The 21,472-nt window shown below is 39.0% G+C and overlaps 1 protein-coding gene across 4 annotated transcripts; it reads right to left on the reverse strand.

Annotated features, from left to right (window-relative positions):
• Positions 1-183: 183 nt before the first annotated feature.
• Positions 184-20,533, reverse strand: LOC108603829 (dedicator of cytokinesis protein 1). 4 transcript variants are annotated; one of them, XM_017992964.1, is made up of 17 exons: positions 20,429-20,533; positions 12,389-12,500; positions 10,044-10,200; positions 9,717-9,986; positions 8,363-9,662; positions 8,014-8,302; positions 7,103-7,453; positions 6,872-7,046; positions 5,565-5,678; positions 3,895-4,738; positions 2,516-3,835; positions 2,227-2,458; positions 2,095-2,166; positions 1,818-1,899; positions 1,586-1,762; positions 1,378-1,522; positions 184-1,319 (listed from the first exon to the last, which is right to left on the reverse strand). In XM_017992964.1, exons 1-17 carry the CDS (start codon positions 20,472-20,474, stop codon positions 979-981), a joined length of 6,027 nt encoding a protein of 2,008 aa, XP_017848453.1. In that variant the 5' UTR covers positions 20,475-20,533; the 3' UTR covers positions 184-978. The 4 variants fall into 4 exon arrangements, with proteins under 4 accessions (XP_017848453.1, XP_017848452.1, XP_017848454.1 ...); XM_017992963.1 differs by having other exon boundaries at positions 2,095-2,169; XM_017992965.1 differs by having other exon boundaries at positions 2,095-2,169; positions 5,565-5,651; positions 20,429-20,532.
• Between the last annotated feature and the right edge of the window lie 939 nt (positions 20,534-21,472).

Raw genomic sequence — 21,472 nt, forward strand, 5'->3', positions numbered from 1 at the left:
AAGCGTTCAACAAGTTTAACTGTATTATGGATAGCTATTGTATAATATTTGTGTTATATACGGTTCACTTTTAATTATCAGAAAAGCTCATCTGATTGAGCTTTTAGAATTATTAACAATATGAATTACCCAGACGTACAAAAAAATCCACGTAAGTCAAAATAAAATGCGTTCTTTTTCAGCTAAGTTTAACGTTTATTGCGCTTAATTGCTTAAAATTTTATTGCTTAATCTTTGGCCGATACACAGATCGCAAAATTACATAATTAAACATAAAGATTTGCTTAACTATACATATATGTGTTTATGTACGTATAACAAAGTTAAAAAGTTAAAGTTGTTCATTTCAAAATAACAATACATGTTTTGTTTTGATGGCTCTAATCGACTTAGTACTATAATAAAATTTGTCGGTACTGTAAACATTTTTGTGCATTTTGTAGTTAAAAATTTGGCTAACTGCTTAAGGAGTTCAACGAAGTTGGCATAATTGACAGTTAATTGCATTTTGTGCTAACGACTTAACATTGTTAAAATATGTTGTGGCACTTGTTTACATTAGAAATATACAAAGTAGTTGCACTTAAGTTGAATATTATAAATATATATAGGGTAAGCTCTACTTGTGCAAGGCAAGTAAATTGATTACAAAAAACAAATTAATAGAGCATATCTAGAGATACATGCGAATATGTATATATATAAGATCGTTTAGCTATAAATGATGACATGTTCAACATAATATCATTACAACATAATTAAACATTTGACATAAAACATTAAAATATAAATGTATACATATTTAAAAGGCCTAAAACTATTGCAATCGTTAGATTAAGACACTTATGCCCGTTTGCTATTTGGTAGTGCGGTCATGTGAGGCGAAAGTTAATTGTTTGATGTGGTTTTGTGTGTATAAAACTAAATTGATATAGTAGTAACAAAGGGATTATATTTGGCACTCGATTGCTTGCTCGTTTATGGCGCAGCAACTTGTTCTGTTGGAATGTGTTTACTGTGACGCGATGGCTTTGGCGGCGGCGTTGGCGGACGCGGCTTGCTGGCATCCTGGAAGCCTGTCATCAAACTGTAATTGGTCGCCTCCAAATACTCGTACGTATTGTTTGTAATACTGGTCATTGTCATGGTTGTTGTCGTGCTGATGCTGCTGCTGCTGTTCGTTGTGTTGCTGCCCAGCACATTGAGCATGCTATAAGTGTTGGGATTCCAGCTCAGGCTGCTGAAATCTGTTGAATCACGCGTCTTAGCCGGCAGCGGCGGTGGTCGTATATCCTCCTCCGATGTCGAATCTGTGGTTTCTAAAATGTTTGAACAGTTTAGTTGCAATTCAAATAGAAGCAAAGCTTTAAGGCTTACCAACTGAGTTGCGATTGCTGCTTTCGGATAGCGAGCGGTTATCTGTAAAATTCTTAATGCTTGCAGTGGGCGTGGCAATGCTGGCAGGACGCGATAAGCGACGTTCCTTTTCCTTTTCAGAGCGCAGCGGTCGCTTGGGTGTTAGCTATAAGACAAACAAACAACAGTTTAGTTATGAAACTTAAGATGTAACTTAAGTTCAACGAACCTCCTCGGTAAGCACACGCGGATCTGGAGTTTTGGGTCCACTTAGCGAAGTGTTGGAGGTGCTGGCTAATGAGCTAATAGATGTAGTATTTTCCTTCTCGGGCGTGGATGTTATGGTCATCAGCGGTGGCGTATACCATTGACAGCTAGCCACAGGTAAGCTTAAAGTATCGCGATCCTAAAAAATAAAAATGTTAAAGTTTAAGTTGCATTTAATATCAAAGTGCACTTACCTTCTTCATAGAGCGTCGCTTGGCTGGTGTTTTGTCTTTAAGCTTGTTGCTTTTGGTGCTAGGCGAATGTCCCAAATTGGGTCTAAAGCGCGCAAAGATAATCGTAAGCAATACAAAGTAAATAAAATGCAAAATAAAGCAAAAATAAACTAAATAGATAACTAAAGCACATAAATCAAAGTTTGAAACTAAAGCGCATGAAGCAACAAATAGAATTAGAAAAAAAAGGTTAATTGTTAATGTTAGTTTAGTTGTAAGAAAAGTGTTAGCAACTCACCTCAAGCTGGCAAACGTTGACTTCAGTGAACTTGTGGGCGGACGAGGTAGGAAGGTTGACTTGGAAAGACCGCTGCTGCAATAATTAAAACTATTTACAAATTGTTTATAATTAAATTTAGTGTATGCTTACTCTGAGGAGCCCATGCTGGTCTCGGACAAACGATTGTTGCTGCTGTCGAAGATGGCGGGCAAAAAGGAGTTGGTGCGTCGCATTATGACCGAGTCGCGTTCGATTTTCAGATCGCACGACTTGCGGCCATAGCGCGACTCCACATGCTGTTGCATGTCCGCAAAGCAGCGCTCCAAGTGATCCTGCAGTGCTTTGAGGCTTTCAGGCGCCTTCTGACGATGCAGACGTATGGCTAAAATACAAAAAAAGGATTAATAGGCAAACAAGTTGAGTCATAATGATTGATTACCTATGCTGAGTAGTGGAATTTGTGAGGCAATCAGCTCCTTAAGCTCCTCTACCAGCTCCTTATCCTCGGCGTGCTGCTCCAAGTACTCATCGGTGAGAAACGCTTCCTCGTATTTGGCAAAGCCACCCATAACAGCTGGATCGACAACGCCGTTGAGCTTCATGCTCAGCGGATTAATATGCAAGCTCTCGTCGCTTTGATGCAATATGACCAACTGTCTGATGTCCGTATTGGTCTTCTTCATAATCTCCACAGCGCGCTCCAGCGGCGATATTTTGAACGTGTGCGCATCCACGACAGGGAACCAGCGCAATATGCCAGGCAATGGGAATTGTGTTATGAGCTCCGTGCGCTCCAGCCACAGATTGCGCACATCGTCGCCACCGCCCGTGCTGTCACGGAAGGGGCGTGAGAATTGAAACTTTTGCACATTGTTGGAGGTGAAATATTTGACAATCTCATTGGAAATGATCTTCTCATTGAATTTGGCAAACGCAGCATCCATAATGGGCTCCACCTTGTTCACTTGTATATACTGCCCATCGCTGGCAGTGATGTCCTCGCCGGGCGCCTCCAGTGTTTGCATAAGCTCCGCTTGCGGATGCTGCACTAGTATGCGTGAGCAGAAATCGCTGTGGCGCTCATACTCCTTGCCACGGAATATGTAAACTTTGTTCTGCAGCAGACGCGGAAAGCCCAGACCATAGAAGCAGACGCGAAAGTATTCGGAAGTGTGACGCAGCTCCTTCAAGATCTTTTCAAAGAACAGTGCCATGCGCTTGAGCAGCTCCGCCAGCTTGATGTAATCATAGATCTCCTCCTCGTATTGCCGCGACAGCACCTTGCACATATCAATGGCGCACTCCCACTGCTTGCCCTTGTCGAAGTACTCCATGATTTCAAAGTAAAGCGCCTCCTTCAGCTCGCGATGCGTGCGGCAGTGGCCATGCCGATGGCTGCGCAGCTGCGGCGACAGCTCCTCATCGCTCCAGCGCAGCAAGTCCGTGTGCAGCTTGAGCGTAAACGCCGCCTCCGTAAAGTTCTCGAACTCCATGTGCAGCGCACACAGCTTGTAGACATAGCGTATGTACATCTCCTTGAGATCCACTTGCGAGTAGAACTGCAGCAGCGAAAAGGTGCAGGCCATGCGATTCTCCTTGCTCTCGTCCTGAATAATGCAGCGATACTCGAGCAGCTTGTCCATCAGCTTGGTTACCATGGCCACAAAGCTGGTGCCCTCCATATTGAGTGTGTTGTGCTTGGCGCAGTACTCCAGCATGATCTGCTCGAACAGCTCCTTGTACTCCGCATCACCTTTGCCTGCAATTAAACGTGAGTTAGTTGAAACTTATAAGAATGCTGCCTGCCCGTTAACTTACCCATGCCAATGAGTATGTCCAGCTTCTCAATCATGGCTGTCTTGAACTCGCAAAAGTTGCCCTTGTAGTGTGAGCTGTTGTGCTTGGTGTCGCCATAGCTTTCCATCTCCAGGCGCGAGCTGTAGTACTCGCACTGCATCATGTCAAAGAATATGGGAATCGTCTCGCGTCGCAGCTCCATCTCCGGTATCATGCTCATCTCCAGTATGGGCTCCACCAGCTGTGGCACAAACTTGGGCTTATGCTTGCCCAGCTGGAACCACATCTTGCGTATCTCTTTAGCCGTATCCTTGCGTATATCCCGATAGCGTGCAAACACTATCTGACGCTTATTATCGTTGAAGTCGTTCAGCTGCAGCGGCGACTGCACCAGGAACGCAATCGAGCACTGAAAGAAATTCGACCAGATTTGCTTGTCGAACACGGGACACAGAAAATAATCGTTGATCACCAGACTCAGCTGCTGCAGTGCACCCAATATAACAGTGTTCTGGTGCATTATCATGTCCATCCAGTCGCGTGGAAACACAGCCTTCTGATGTGGCGACACCAGCTCCTCGAACACCAGCAGTATCTCAATAACAAAGTCCTTGAGCTCGCCATGCTGATGCAAATCGTTGACAAAGTATTTATAATGCTGCGCATCCATGCGCTGCATTATCCCCAGCATAATGGCAAAGAACTGACCGACCACATCCCTATCCCGATCCAGGGCATGCGCCATTTTCATCACAGGACGCAGTAGGATAATCATTATATCGCGCACATCGTTGTGCGTGGGTCCCACATCCGGACGATAGAGCAGCTTCAATATATTGTTCATTATATTGATGCATTCGGCAATCTAAATAAGTAGTAGTTACATTAGTGGATGCTTCGATTGCTTTAAGATATTTGCATCATGTTTAATTTAGTTATCATACTTTCTCCTAGCACTTTTTGCTGCGACAGTCTCGGCTGTATTAATTCATTAAATTAAAATTAAACGTAATTAGTGTAAATTGCACACAAATGTAGCTTGTAAATTATTTAAAACACACATGGAACAACTGGCAGGGGCGGCGGTGCTGGCGGTGGCGGTGGCAACAACATCAATAACACAACTTTGCGTACATCCAAACAACAACAAAGATTCAGCATAGCGTTGCCTTAAGCTTAAACTATAGCATGTAAGGGTGGCTCGATTTGATAGCGAAAAAATGGTAAAACATAATCTATGCTAAATTCGAAGAATACTTTACATAGAAACCAAGGCTCTAAAATAAATCGATAACAAACTTGATGTTAACTAAAGAAGTTGCATCAATACATTTTAGAATTCTGCATTTTTTTTTTAAAAAAGGTCTGAACGTATCAGTTTTAATTTTAGAGCCATAGTTCGTATGAGAAATATTCTCAGTACTTTAAGTAGATTACGGATTTTGCTTTGTAAATCGACCCACCCTAATGTGTATGTGTCTGAGTGAGTGTCAAAGTTTTGTCATTTGTAAGCCAAGTGCACAAATCACCAGCGGTGAAAGCTAAACATAACAGTACTTAAAACTTATAAAATTAATATAAAATTAAATGTACATTTCATAAAGCTGATGCTTTGGGCTTTGAGCGTGCGTGTTTAGTTGGCCTGATCTGTGAATTTGTTTGTGATGTTTTTTTGTTTGTTTGGGGTTTACCTTCTTATTGGCAGACGTTTCACGTGTGTGCAGTTGGCATTTTTTCTGTCCGAGCACTTTAGCGGCTTTCGAAAGATTCTTTTCTTGCTGCAATATATCGGTTTTCGAGTCACCCTATTTTGTTTAACACAGATATTGGATTGAGGGAGTAACACAAACACAACAGAACAACGAACACAAAAATGTTTAACACACACACCCGACAAAAGATCGTGGATCGTGGTTAGATTTTTGTTTTATTTGATGGCACACATAGGAATAAAAAACATAAACGGGAAATAAATGAATGTTGAACACACATTGAGTGATCAAATTATAAAACAATGGATTAAATGCTAATCAAGAAGCCAGAAAGTAAAGTATAAGTGAGAGATAGAGAGAGAGAGCAAGTGAGCGAAAAGAGCGTGTAAAACGTTCCAGGTGGTACATACATTTATATTATATACTGTGTGTGTGTGTGTGTGTGTGTGTGTGTAGAGTGTGTGTGTGTATGCAGTGAATATATTTGTATGAACCATTTGGTCAGGTACAGTGGGGTGAATATGAATATTTGTGCGACAACATGAGCAATGGAGCAAACCCAGCTAAACTATTTTCAAATGAGAAACAAAACACTAAGCGACGACGTTGAACAGATGAGCGCTCCTAAACTAAATATTACAACATGTATTTACTTACATAATAAACGAGTAGATGTATCACATATGATTGCTATATATATATATATAGATCTAAAGTGTATAATGTTTTGCTTAAGTGCTAAACAAACATAAAGGACAAACACATAATAAACTAAATGCAAAGAAAAAAACGTAAAACGCAGACGCAGCATGCTTAAGATTAACTAACTAACTAACACATACATACATGTCTACATGCGTGTCTATATGTGCTTAGACTATAACTAATTCATACAACAATATAAACTGCAAAATTAAGACAAGCTCACAGCTCAACAACTTGAAATTCGACAAATGTTTGTTATTACAATTAAATGTTTAGCAAATGTAAATGAAAATTGTTTGTTTATGTTTGCAATGATTTGTTTTGATAGCATTTAATTAGTTACTTTAGTTCATTAGCTTTAGCTTTAGCTTTTAAATTGAATTGTGTTGAGTAATGTTTTAATTTTGCTTCTTGTCGTTTGTCGCTTGCAAGATTATATAGCATATTGCATATTATAGACAAAATCAAATTTCAAACGATGCAATATTAGATTATAAACATATAATGCGCATTTCCAAATGTATAATTAGTGGCATAAGCAAGCAAACATTGTTTGTTTGAGTTTGATGATGAGCACATACCTCCTCCTTGCTCTCCAGATGATCCTTGATGTGCTTGCAGAACACGGGCAACAGTATAGCACGACACTTGGGCATGCTAAACAGTTTCGTTTCCACAAAGTCCTTAATGCAGCCCATCTTGGATTGCGTCAAACGACGCGAAGGAAACTTTTCCAATATCTCAACAATGGAAGTGCTGCAAGCAAATCAAAATTAGCTTTAAATAGCAATTAGCATAATCAGTGAGCTTACCTCAGATGCACTTGATCAAACACCTGCATTAGATCGGTGGCTATAATGTGCAGATTCTTCAGCAGCGCTCCCTCTGACTTAAGCAAATTACTTGGACAGCCAATCATGTCGATAAACATCTTGAGCAGCTCCTGCAGCCGCGTAGCAAACTCCACATAGTCCGTATTGCAATTCATGGCAGAGTACAAAATGCGTGATCGGATAATGAACTTCATCACATAATGCAGATAGCGCGTAGTCTTGTATAAACGACGCACGGGCAGCGTCTCCTGCAGCTCGATGCCATCCACGGACTTTTCGCTGGGCGTGATGGCCTCACTTATATTTCGTTGCAGCACATCGATCAGTTTGCTGCCATAATATAAATAATTTAATGTTAATTAATGTGCGCAATGTTTGATATGTGCATATGTAACAATTATAAAATTATTCTTATTTATATGTTAAGGCTTTTAAGTAAACCTGTTCCATTGCTATCTATTGTAAATCTATTTATTGCCTAATAATTTAGTAAATGTAGAAAATAGCTATCAAAATACTAACGAATTAAAGATTATATTTTTAAATAGAAATAAATCCCTATAGATTACTATAAATGCCATCAGCAGAACATAAACTTTACTATGAAATTAACACGAAAACTTGAATGTTGTATATATTTAATCATATCTTAATATGATCAAAGATTGGCTATTGGCTTTCAAACTGTTTAGCTAACTATAAGATAAATGGCTCATATATAAAAGCAAAGAAGTTTTTGCTTTGCTTAAATGTAGGACAAAGTTTCCCGCTAGTAATTTGTACAGATTTCATTGCTCGTGTTGAAATTCTTAACAGATAAGTCTCAAATTTATCAAAATAATAAACTAAGCATTATTATAAATATCTGCAACGCTTCTTAGGGCCCTTACGTGTAGGCCAATGTGGCGGAGAAGCTATCCTTGATATAAACATCCAGCACGGTGAGAAAATGCTGATACTTCAAATCGGAGACAGTCTCAATCAGATGTATAATGCTCATAAAGACGAGCTGATCATATTTCTCTGGCTGATCATTTTCGACGAGTATGTTGAACAGCGCGTCCAGTATATCCTGCAGAAACTTGACCACCTCCTCGCCTGGCACAGTGGATAGCGCATTCAATGATTGCTCCAAAGTCTCCTTGTGCGCCGACCAGTGCAGCAAACCCAGCAGACTCACTACAAGCAACAAAGCGATATTAGTGTGTTGAATAAATGTGATATTTGATTAGGGCTTACCGCTCTGCGTTAGTTTGGTGCTGCAGAGATTCACACCTATGGTCAGCTGATCCTTGGGCAGCAGCGTTAGGCCGCTAATTGAAGGCTTGGTGCCCAGCAGCTCGGCTGTTGTGGCTGGCAGTTCCATGTAGCTGTTGGCCATGGATTTGTCATGCTTCTTGTGATCGATTTTGTAGACGGCCAGCACGTGCTGTCCTTGGGGTATGGTCGTGCCATTGGCCTGCATAAGACGCACATAGGCGAGGCCAAAGGGTTTCTCATTGCGATCCTTCTGCTCGTTGCTGCTGCGATGCTTGAGCATAAAGCGCAGATGACAAAGCTTGAACTCTTCGATGGGCACGTGTATTTTGAAGGTCTCCTGCCACTTGGGCTTGTCATCGTGATAGTAAACCACCGATTTGTACTCATCAATGGGCGGATGCCCAGCGCCAATGCTGAGCACGCCCGGCACCAGCTGCCCTTGCTCGTTGGCCACACAAACTGTCACTTCGACATTCTTCTCCGAGGTCTTGGCAATGCGCGCAAATTCGCCACTGCAAATGGTTAGATAGAGATCGTTGCGCACATCGCCGGGTAGAATCACCTCGGGAAAGCCCATTTTACGCGCCACGGGCACATTGGTGTGCACGAGACGTGGAAAGTCCTCCTTGATTTGCTTAATGTCGCCACGCAGCACTTCGACGGTGACGGCCATTTTGGAATCCAGTTTACCCAGATCCTTGTTGGCAATCATCTTGCGCAGCGTGCCATCCAGCGTGTCCTTTTCGCACATAATGAAAGGCAAGTCTAAATTGCCGCGAAAGTCGTCTGGCTTGCTTAGATAGGGCGTCAGATCCTTGCAGGCGACGCCAAAGGGACGACGCAGCATATAGTCGCTGCCATTGCTGCTGGTGGATGCATTCGAGTTAATCGACAACTGCGACTGCTTAATGTTGCTCGAGTTGCCAATGCCCATGTTCATGCTGATGCGCTTCGAGTCTGTGGTGTCCTTAATCTCCATGGCGCCAATGCGTATGGCATAGCAAACCAAATACAACTTTGATATGTTCAAATCACTGCGACTGAGATCGGTGAAGAGCACGCGATTGTTGTTGAACTGATCAATGTCACGATCGATGCCAGAGCGTGACCACTTCACCACATAATTCTCGCTGATGGGCTTGTGCGATTCGCCATCGAAGAGCGTGAAGAGCAGATCCGAATCCTCGCGGAACTTGCACACAAATGCGTTCACATGCAGCAATATATTGTGCGAGTATTTGTTCTGTATGCGCGGCGTCTCTCGCTCGCCGGACAAGCGCTAAAAGCGTAAAAGATTAATAACAATTCAAACTGAAGCCGCTGCTAAACTTACATTTGCCTTATCGATGCGCTGCATGGCATTCACATGATTCTCATAGAGCTCAGTGGTGCATATGGCATTGGTGTCCAAGATATCGCCGCTTTCATCGCGCACCACCATGTCCAGACCCAACAGCCTGTTGCCGGTGTCAATCAGCGCCGTTGCCTGCAGCTTCACCTTGCGCATCTCGTCCAGCGGCAGATTGCCAGAGATCAGCGCAGCGCGATTGTTATTCAAATTATTCATTTTGCGGCGTATCTTTTGAAAACTCGGATTTGTAGTCTGCAGCAAAATGAAATAATAATTAAATATGAAATACAAATATTGCTAAGGACTTACCAAAAAGTATTCCTTGGCTATGCCGCCCCATTCGAGCAGCACTTTGGTGATCTCCTCGACGATATCGGTGCGCTGTATGCAGTATTCGCCATTGACGATGCTGTACTCACACAGATGCACATAGCTCTTTGGGAATATGCCGCGTGTTTCCTTAGCTCTGTGAAATAAATTTAAAAATGAACATTCAAAATGTGGTCTGCATATGTTGGTGTAAATGTGAACTTAAGCTGGGCAGATATGACAAGATAAATAATAAAAAGCGGATATATGCGAGGGTTGTTTCAACAATCAAAAACTTTATTTAAAAAAAAAGTTACGACTAATATCAATTGATAATTTTTATCTATGAAAAGCAAGTAGTGAATTCACCAACACTAAGTGTAGCAGTATTGTAAATTAATTATTAATTATTTAAATTCCAGGTTCATGTTTTAAAATAAGCAACAAAGCAGTTTTCTGTTAATGAAATTCACTGGGTATTGGTATTCACCAACGTTTCACCAATGTTTCACCAATATGGCTGATAATGATTGGGGTGATTAGCCGTACTGCAGTCTAATTCTAAGCAATTTAAATTGATATGAAATTAATGCCAATTTAATAAATTTAACTTTAAACTCTATTGTTTAAACTGTGTACCAATAGTTCATCTGCTCAAGGCCTGCGACAACTTTAATGCGCACCCTCGCTTATAATTCACATAAATTTGTACTATATATATGCACAACAATATGCTTTTGACTATAGCATGACACAATTCAACATTTGTCGCTGATGAATTACCCACAAAAACCCCAAAGTGCAGCCCAACCCTCGCTAAAGTTGCCACAAGAGGCGGCTGCGGCTGCGTCTGCGTCCGATGGCTGCCATTGTTGAGTTTGTTTGTGTGGACTGTAGGCAGAGGCAGAGGCAGAGGAAGTGATCGCAAAGTGTGACACTCGCCAAACAAATGGAATGCTTTAATTTGGCTCAATTCAGCGCTTGACATGCGGGGTGGCCGCTTTAATTGCCCCGATGCCAACAGCAATAACTAAATGTAAGAAACCATCAATCAGCAGCATAGTTAAAGCTGCGGCTCTCTCTCTCTCTCTCACTCTTTTTGTTATGTTCATTCACTCGCTGACAAATTTGATTGAACTTCAAGCAGGTATTATCATTGACCTTCAATGCTCTGGCTGCCAATTGAGTTTGATAATAATAATAAACAAATGTGTCACATAATTCTCACAAATTTTCAATTTTCTAGCTTATCGGCGTTAGAAATCGTGAGAAAATTAACAATTAAAATTGATACTTGCATTATTTATAAATAAACAACAAGCGAAGCGACAGAAAATATATAAAGAAAGATTTACTGACCATAGAGGTTATCATTGAATTTCTTTTTAAATGCACGCACGCACACAAGTGCGACTTTTATCGCTGTTAAGTACTTAAGTGTATCATTGTACAGTGACTACCAGCAGTATGTGGCCACCACAATTAAACACTAATACAGTTTGACACTCGCTCTCGCTCGCTCGCTGGAAATTGTAGGCAATATTATTTACTCGGGTTATGGGTCAGTTGAAATATATAAAAAGGTCAGACTGCCAATCGTTATGTGCTTCTTCTTGATCATAACCATTGCATCTTTTGTGCTTTTGTTGTTATTTTCGTTACGATAAGGCAAACACAATCGAGTGTCCACACACACACACACAGAGACAGACAAGCAGATAAGCAACAAAAACCCATACGAAAACCCATCGTAGAACTCCCAAGAAAAGGCTCAACCCTTTCTTTTCTCTGAATTTCCATTTGACTTTGCCACATGGCTGCATCCACATGTGTGTGTGTAATTTTCTCTTCGGGATAAAATTGGGCAACTTGGCACAGATTCCAGATGCCAACAGACTTGTTAACATAAACAACATGCAAACATTGTTTTTCTTCTTGAGCTTGCCAGCTGTTTACCTGATTTATGCATAAAACATAACTCAAGCAGCACATTTCCGCTTGTTCTGAACATCATAAAATTAATGAAAAAACTGCACATAACTCTGACCAGACAGTAAATTCAATAAAAGCTTTAAAAACGTATTTCAATTAACATATAATTGGCTCATTTCTGGCATTCTTCTGCTTATTTTTTTTCTTTCGATTCGTTTCACAACAGATAACAACGAATAATAAACAACGCTATAAAATGATTATGCAGCAGCAACAGCCAGACAGACAGACAGACAGAGACGTATGGAAAATATGCACAGTGAGTGAAAGCAAAGATGGAAACGCAAGCTAATCACAGATTAAAGAGCTGATTAGCATTAAGTTTAAGTTTAAGTCAAGCTCTCCCCACTCACTTTTGCTTGTAGCCGTAGTACCAGTGAGTGGTCTCCTTGAGTATTATGACAGCATCTCCGACATCTAAATTGAGGCGATGTGGCTTGGCATCCTGGTCAAAGTTGCATTTGGCTGAAAGCAGAAAAAAAATCGGTTAGAACTAGTCAAATAAGTTAATTTATCGATTGATTAATGCCAGCTAAAATTTAATAAATATCAATAAGAGCAGAGAGTTCAGAGTTTTGTGTTTATCGATAAGATCGATATATTTAAAGAAAAGACAACCGAGTTAAGAGTGTTATGCTTATCGATAATATCGATACATCTATATATAAGCTCAAATTATAAAGACAACGAACCGAAACAAATGTAATTTGCTGAATTGCCGTTTAAAGTGACAACATATTTCAACGTTTTTGTTTTTATCAATATATAAATTCATCTATATGTAATTTATTTAATATTAAAACGACAACAGAGCGCATGGTTTTGTGTTTATCAATTATATCGATATATCAATATCGAATACTAAACGCTTAAATAGAAACTCTTCTTTATAGTTCTATGTTCTAAATTAAAGAATACTTGCTAGCAGCATTTTTTGTACTACTATTTGTTTTGTTTTGTACTACATTTGTTTATTTATTCAAACAACGTACTTAATTTGCAAACTAGTCTCGTTGAATCACCTGTCGCAGCTCAGAGGCAAATCGTAACTGAGCTAATATGAGCTGGCAAATCAGTTGCGCGCATCTAACTATTTCATTTTTGTGTTTTTGGGGTGAGGGTTATCAATTAGTCCAGCGCTAAATTTGTAATCCAGAGCATGAGCATAATTGAGATCGGAAACTGACAACTGGGAGGGGGAGGGCGACGAGTGTGATAAGCGATAAGTTGAAACTGCGGATATAGTACTACGTGAGATATATCTAATAGCGAAACTGGCTAAAGCGAAATTAAATAAACGCTGATAAAATGCTAGTTACAACAAATGACGCACTTTGTGGCACCAACACACCATTGATTGTGTTAAGGCAGCCGCCGCCGCCGCCGCTTGAGGATCGGAGACAAAGGCAGGCGCGGCACATAGACGACGACGCTTGGTGACATCGTCATCACTTCCTCGCACGATAATGAAAGCTTTTCTTCTTCGCAGTGCATGAGTTGTGTGCATGAATGTGTGTGTGTATATAGATATAATTATGCCACACAGCTGCAGGCAACGCTCTGCGCCGCCTACACATGCCACGCCTTAGGGTGCTGGCGTTGCTGCTGATGCGTCCCGGTCCAATGACCGACCAATGTGCGCTCGTTGCCGCTCTATGATGAACAAGCGAGCATAACCAACGAGAACGACCTCCACAGCATATAAAGTCACACAATAATAATAATAACAATAACAAAAGCAACAACAACAAATGCAATTACATTGAGTGCCTACAATTCGCAAAAAGGTATTTTTGTTAATGCTGCTTGTTGTTTATAGACTCTGTACAAAAAAAGTCTCAAGCAGTCTTAAGCTTCAGTTAAGATCTCAAACGAATTGAGTGAATATTGCAAACTAAAGCAGGGTACGCTATAAATTTAGTTTTTTATTATAAATTATTTATTTTTTTAATTATAATTATAATTAATACAAAATTAAGCCTAATATTTTATTTAATGTTATTAAGTTTTAAAATTTGGTCTTTTTTTCACTTCCACTTTGAGGCTTTCTGCAATTATTTTAAACGCATGCCTATTATTTGCAGTCTCTGTGGCATTATCCGATGTTGCGCTTTTATATCTCTAGCCTTTTGTTATTCTGAACTTTTGTGCGGTTTAGAGATTTTTGTCTGTGTGATCTGTGATTCAATTGCATGGAAAGTTAAGTTTAGTTGCCAGTGGGTCAATTGCAAAAAATAAATAACAGAAAAAACCAGTCGAGCATGTTTTATTTCATGCTAAGAGATCTGGTGTTGTTTAATAGCCTAAGCGCTTAGAGAGCGTAAAAATGCGCTTTAATTTATATTTATGAAATGAATGAAAATGCAGCCAGAGTGAAGACGTCAAGAAATAAAAATAAGGAAATGCTGTAAATACGATATAACTATAAATAGTATATAGGAAGCAAGGGTATACTACAATTATCTTTATGTTGCTCTAATTATGTATACACTTTAGCATAATATTTCCCAATTTGTAGTACTTTTTATAATATAAACTTGTAAAAAATATATGCAATGTTTTGTTGTCTTAATTATATTTGCCATTGTTTATTTGTTTAATGATTTATTTATAGGAAGTTGCGACACATGAAGTAGTTATCAAGTAGAGCTTGAACTTATAAAACGCAAATTGCATACAGCAAGAAATTTCCGAGAAATGTTGAATGATTCATTGATTATGATGACGACGTTGAACGTTGACACTGCTTATTGCTAACTGTTCAATCAGTCAGCGAGAACACACCTTGCTGACCAAACGAATTCGGTGCTAAGGGTTTCATTAAATTGAACTCATTTCCCTTCTGCGATAAGCAGCAGGAGGAGCCTGGACCCAGCCTAGAAAGCAAACATAATGAGTTTACCGAAGTTTGTTGGCTACCCTCCTAACGGAAATGAACATGAATAATGAAATGCATGCGCTGTGCTATAAATAAAAGAGAGCGTGAAAGCGCAAGAAGGAGAGAAAGAGAGGGAGGGAGATGGCGCAAATGCAGTCAAGTCACGGCTGAATAGTATGGGGCTTAAAAGGGTACAGCCAAGCAGTTAGTAGTTGGGCTGGCAGGCAGGTAAGCCGCCAGTCAACAGGTAGGCAGCTTTATGGCCAACTTGCATTGGGACAAATTATCCACAGCCAGCAGCCACAACAAAGTAAAAAGCGGATGCAGCCACCACCCTCAATAGCAACAGCTGGGGGCATGCAACAGGTAAACACACACAGACACATTGGCAAATATAGAACTTTACTTTGGTGGAGCGGCTGACTGACTGCTGCCTGCAAAAGTAATCACAATAAAAATAACAACGAACTGCCAGCAACAATAAGCGTGAGGCTTCGTCATCAAGACGCTAACATTAATACAAACATATACTTAAACAAACACACACACATGTAAAGAATGAGCGTGACGACGCTTGCTTGGCTCATTTCAAATTTCAGGTTTATGGAACTTTTGTAATACTCATAAGCAGCAGAGCTCACGCCTGGCCTGAGTGACATGAATGAAGCACCGACATATAACTATATACTATATATATAAATTATAATTTACAGCATATGCATGCAAAGCGGCTGCTTTAGATGCGCTCAACATTTGTTCAATTAAAATGATACACATATATATATTTTTAATTCAATTTCAAGTTCACATAGCGTCTAACAATAGCGCTCACTGTAGCTCACAATTCTCTCAGCGTTTATTCAATTTGTTGTGTTTCTAATTATTTTCTAAGCACACGCTGCTGTTCTAAGCTGTGAGCTAAGCGCTGATCTGTAGCTTCAAATACAAACAAACACACACACACACACACATTTAATGAGCAAGCGAGACGAGTTTTGAGGGTCAATTATAATGGACTCTCCACACAGAGAACAGTTAAGACGACGCAGTTTGTCTGGCTAACACACACACACACATAGAGAGAAATATATAAATGCGTATACAAATGCTCGATTGTATTCATACTCTGGCTCTAGAGATGGAAACGGGCCTCCTTTTTGATTAGGATAAAGCACAATTTATGTGATCAGACTATTTAAAGTTAATTTAGCTATATCTATGTAATATTTGTACCCTGTGGGGCGTAGCTTAACAGAAAGCAGCAGCTTAACATTAACATTGTAGCTTAACGAAAAGGAGCTTAACATAGAATAGGGGAGTTGATCATGAAGAATAGAAAAAGAGAGTCGCAATAGAGTGAATAACGTTTTGGCTAGAAATCATTGCTCTAAATACAGAAGCAGAAGAATAATAATAATAGTGAAGAGCACTGAAGATTATTTTAATATAAATTATTAAAAGCGCATACATAAGATCAATAAATTATATCATAGAATCTTAAGTCGTGAAATGTTGAAGCCTGTTTCCGATTTGTCTACACGAATTTTCAAAGAGTCCCGCCAGTCACGAATTCCAAACTTGGCCCATACCCATCTCTACTCTATCTACTACGATTCTACATTCTTCGCAAGCTATTTATGGGCGTGTGGGCTACAGAAGTTCTATTGTCATTTTTGACTTTTGCAAAACACAAATTGTATTAAGCAAAACGCATTTATACTACAGGTATGTGTGTGTGTGTGTTGAGTGTGTATGAACTCAATTCGTAGATAAGATTTTATGAAGACACATAGCAAGGCCTTCAGGGCCTTGTCTGACAGTTGCCACAGTTACAGTTACAGTTAACAAAAAAAAAATTCAAGTTTATGGCGCCGCAAGCTCGTAAAATTAAATTAGAAATACAGCACGAAAGCAATGTTGATAACAATTATTCTTACTATTATTATTGCGTAGACAAAAGGCATAAAACAAAAAAGCGCAGCGACTATAAACAATTACTTGACCCATTTGACAAAAAACATATCTAAAAAGGAAAACACAAATGGAAAAAGCAACTGAAATGTTTTTATTTTTTATGATTCTTAGACTGTGGTCAGTTTCTATATAAAGACAATGCTACTGATTCATGTGCTGAGCACAGTTTTGAACTTTAACCCTGTAATAGTAGAAGCTTGATAAACTAAAACCAGTTACAGCCGCCTTGGGGCACATTCACGCGCTTGCCGCATGACGCATGCCACCGATATTGACTGTGGGGGCGCCGCTCAAGCTCAAGCTCGAAAAACTTTCTAGTTCCAATTTCCCATTTATGCTTAATTATACGGACAAGATTGCGAATGCGGCGACAATTGAATATCAAATTGAAGCAATCTTTTTACATTTTGCTGTGTGGGGGAGAGATTGCAAAACTTACAGATCAGATTCTCTTTGGAAATTAAAAATGGATTTCAACATGACAATTGTCTGGGGATGAGCTGCACTTAAGCAGGGCGAACGAACTGTCGCTTAATTGTTTGCGGCTGAGCTTGAGTGCTTCAATTTAGGGTGTGGCACACACACACACATACATATATATTTATTGTATGTGTGTGTGTGTAGTTTTCACTAACTAAATTAAAGGCAGCAGGCACACATTTCTAGCGCTTCACTAATAAAGCTAACGAGCAGGCAAATTTTAATTAAATAGCAAAACAAAACTCAAAACTTGACTGCACACTTTTTTTTCCTCAATGCACAGCCTCATTTAATTTCAAGTTGTTGTTGCTGCTATTCAAATTTAAAAGTAGAATGCTTCACTGACTGACTGACTGACTAACTGACTGACTGCCAGCGCCTAAAGTCTGAGGGCTGCCGCATCGCCCACAGCGTTGACTCAAGTGTAAAACAGCAAAGGAGCTATGCATATGTATAAAATACACTACGGTGGGTCGACTTAATGAGTGAAACTAAATTGACACAACGGTAAAGCAAAATACAGAAAACTCGGAGCATATTTCCCATAGAAACCATGGCTCTAAAATTAAATTATTAATTATAGCACACACCCCAACTTACACATTCAGCAAAATAATGATGCATATAAAAGGAATTTTGTTCTATTTGCAGCAGCTTACGAATTTACAATCTTAAAACCCAAACGTAGTTCCCCTACAATATCAAAATGGGCATAAGAATCAGAAACAGAACTCTGATTTATTCCGAGTTTATAAGCTTAAAGTGTGTTCTTTATTATTAATCAACATATTTTAGCTTAGCCTATTATTGTTAACTTATCAAAAAGTGATTTAATACTAAGGCAATATAAAATCCCAAGCATATTTCAAAAAATTCCCCTTTAATATAAAAATGGGAATAAAGTTACTGCGATTATTATAACTTTTGAGTTCAGAACTCAGATTATCCCAAGCTTATAAACTTATAGTGTGCTATTGTTAATATTTATCTCAAAAGCAATCTAATAAAATAGGAGCATATGCCTATATGAATTGGAAAAATTAAATGTGATTCTCCATATCTTAAAGTGAGTCTCTAGGGACACCCTACTGTAGTCGCTTCTGTATGCTTTTGGGGGAGTTTGCAGGTGCAGAGACTGAAGCCAATGTACAGTGGAGTAGCAACGGCAGCTGAATGAATAATCAACACAGATGGAGGAAATAGAGAGGAGTAGCAATGTGGCATAAGAAGTGCATGCATGCCCCAATGCGTTGCAAAGGAACTTGTCACTTGCTTTGCATACAAATCCACACATCTTATCTTTAGTTTGTTGTTGTTTGCATTTATTTAGCAACAAATGCCAAATATATGTATAAAAAGCAAACAGCATTTTTTTCTATTATTTGTTTTATCAAATGTGGGACAGTGAATCGCATAAATATTTAACGCATATTTAAAATTCATATTCACATGTTGCATAATTAGTTATGTGCGTTCAACAAATGACGCTAATTAGCAATAAAATGTTTACGTTGTTAATTTAAAGCAAAGTTTATGTATTTGAACTTTTTTATAAACGCCTTTTTTGTATTATATTGATATTTGCAATTTGATTGCATTTATTTAATATTTTCGCGTTAAATATAAATTCAAATGTTTAAGCAGCGTCTTGAAAAAAGTAAAAACATTTTTCTTTTGTCATTCTTCTTTTTTTTGCGATAAGACAACACTTAAACTATAAACTGATAAGCATACTAATACTATTATCTTAACTTTATGAGTAACACACACTAACTTAAAATAATTTAATCGAAATACTTTGCCTAAGAGCAAAACAACTGTTACGCCATGTAAAGACCTCACACTTGCATGTGAGTATTTGTTTATGCACTTTTATTTGTTTATTACTTAATGAGCAAAAAAAAATAAATAAATAAATAACTCATGGCTGCTTGTAATCGAATTTCTAACATCATATCTTTTTAATAATAATGTGCACACACATAGATGGCGCAATTTTGATTAAATTTTATGACTAACCACGCCCCAAAAAAGAGGAAAGAAGAAAACACGGGCACGCAAAACGAACCTGATGAGCGGTGAAAAGTGGGTGGTGGTGGGTGGCCAAACACGCGTGAATAATAAGTGCAAACAAATTGCGGTTAACTCGATTCCGAGTACTCAACATAAGTTCACACACACACACACCCACACATACTATATATAGTCTAGTCCACTAAAATAGAAGCAGGTGATGTACATTTCCAAATCAAAAGGTCGATTAACTCATAAGTGGGCGCAAGTACATAATATTAAATTTAAGAGCTACTTAGCTAAAATAAATAACTTTGTCTAAATAAATACTATTAAATAATGTTTTTGGGGGTGTACCTATTCAAGTGAGCAGTAGCGCTTAAGTATACAGGTATGTGTGTATCTATACAAAGGTCGTAAAATTGTTCACACGTTTAGATTTAAAAATGCTATTGCTCGTTTTTCATGGTCATTGCCAATGAATAGACTGGGAATCGATGCACGGGAGATGTTTGTTCATTTGTTTGTTTGCTTATACACACACACGCACACTTACACACACTCATGCATATAAGTGTAAGCGCGAGTGTAGCGAAGCGTTAGAAAACAGGTTTACAGTTTTAAAGCGTACTCAGTAGACAGCAAATCTGTAGAGCGAAAGATATACAGATCAGGATCAGAGAGTGCAAGAGAAATCGAAAAGAGTCAAGAAGCAGCGGCGACCACATGGCCGGGCAACAGGCAAACGCAAGATGCAAGTGCAAGCGAGACAGCAGACAAACAAGAAAACTGTTGCAGCGCTCGCAGCAGGGGAACATTAAAGAAATTTCAAAAGAAGCAACAGCAAAAAATAAAGAAGAAAAAGATCAACCGAACTTTTTTCTCTCTTTTCTTTATTTTTGTTTTTGTTGCTCACCCACAGCGCTTTAATTTGTTACTTGTGGCGATTCTAAGAAAAACACTTTTGTTTATAAGCTCATACAATTTGTTTTTGTTCAATTAACACTAAACATTGCTTTGTAGTATTTTTAACTAATTTCGCACTCACCAATGCCAAATGTTTGCTTTGCATTGCAATCACTCCACACAGTCATCTTGTTGTGTTTTGCTTCTTTTTCTTCTCCTTGTTGTTGTTGTTATCATAAACTTTTACCGCAAACGCACGCATACATATGCATTCAAGCACACGTACAGCGACACACAAACACACACACGCACACAGTTACACTTTCGTTTGCGAAAAAAAGAAAACGAAATGCGACACAAGCAACACGTAGTTGGATTTTGTTCACCACATTTGCATTTTGTTTTGTAGTTTACTTTGCACAGCTAAAGGCCGACAATCAAAGGCACTAAATTAGCACACAATTAATTTCCATTGCCATTTTCTGTTGCGCACATTTTCCAAGAAACCGTTTTCCAGCATTTAAGCTAATTTTAACCGTCGTTTAAGATTTGTTGCGTTTATTTACTTTTGCGCTTAATTAATTTTACACCAACAATGCACATGCAACACGCGCGCGCACGTCCGTTCAGCTTCGCGGTTTTTTGTTTAATATAAAAAATGTTATTTTGAATGTTCAGGGCTACCAACACAAGATGGGAATAAGAACCAAAATGTAGCACGTATCATCTACAATAATAGAGCGTGCGTCAACACAAAATTGTTACAAGCTTGAGCGTGATGAGGCGAACGCCCCAAGCTGCAAGTGTCATCTACAGCAGGTTCATTTGAACTACTCAGCGAACCGAACAAATTTAAGCTTAAGACATTGTCGATCATTATTTTCAAAAATGAAATAAGAAGTTAAGTTGTCTGATCAGTTCGTAAGCAAACGAGTATAAAAACATTGACTTTACCTTATTTGAATAGAAAATAAAATATTTAAAAAATCGTTACAGCAAATGTTTTTTTCCAAACCAACATATTATTTTTAATTCAAAGTTTCCCTTAACTTACACTTGCTTTACTTTACAGTGCCTACATCGCACATTTTCTGCAGCTGCACTGCTCCTACAATATTATTGCAGATAATACTCGCAATTTGTTCAGCTAGTAGCATCTCCCTTTAACACATAGTTCGTACGAGAT

The sequence above is a fragment of the Drosophila busckii genome, chromosome 3R (genome assembly GCF_011750605.1).
Source record: "Drosophila busckii strain San Diego stock center, stock number 13000-0081.31 chromosome 3R, ASM1175060v1, whole genome shotgun sequence".
Classification (NCBI taxonomy): Eukaryota; Metazoa; Arthropoda; class Insecta; order Diptera; family Drosophilidae; genus Drosophila; species Drosophila busckii.

Bases quoted from the DNA above. Each gene is read 5' to 3' on its own strand.
- LOC108603829 (XM_017992963.1), bottom strand. From the start codon at position 20,474: ATGACTGTGTGGAGTGATTGCAATGCAAAGCAAACATTTGGCATTG. The intron at 5,679-6,871 runs GTATGTGCTCAT...TAAACAAAATAG, and splicing joins ATCTGGAGAGCAAGGAGGAG to GGTGACTCGAAAACCGATAT. The intron at 2,170-2,226 runs GTAAGCATACAC...TAATTATTGCAG, and splicing joins ACCAGCATGGGCTCCTCAGA to CAGCGGTCTTTCCAAGTCAA.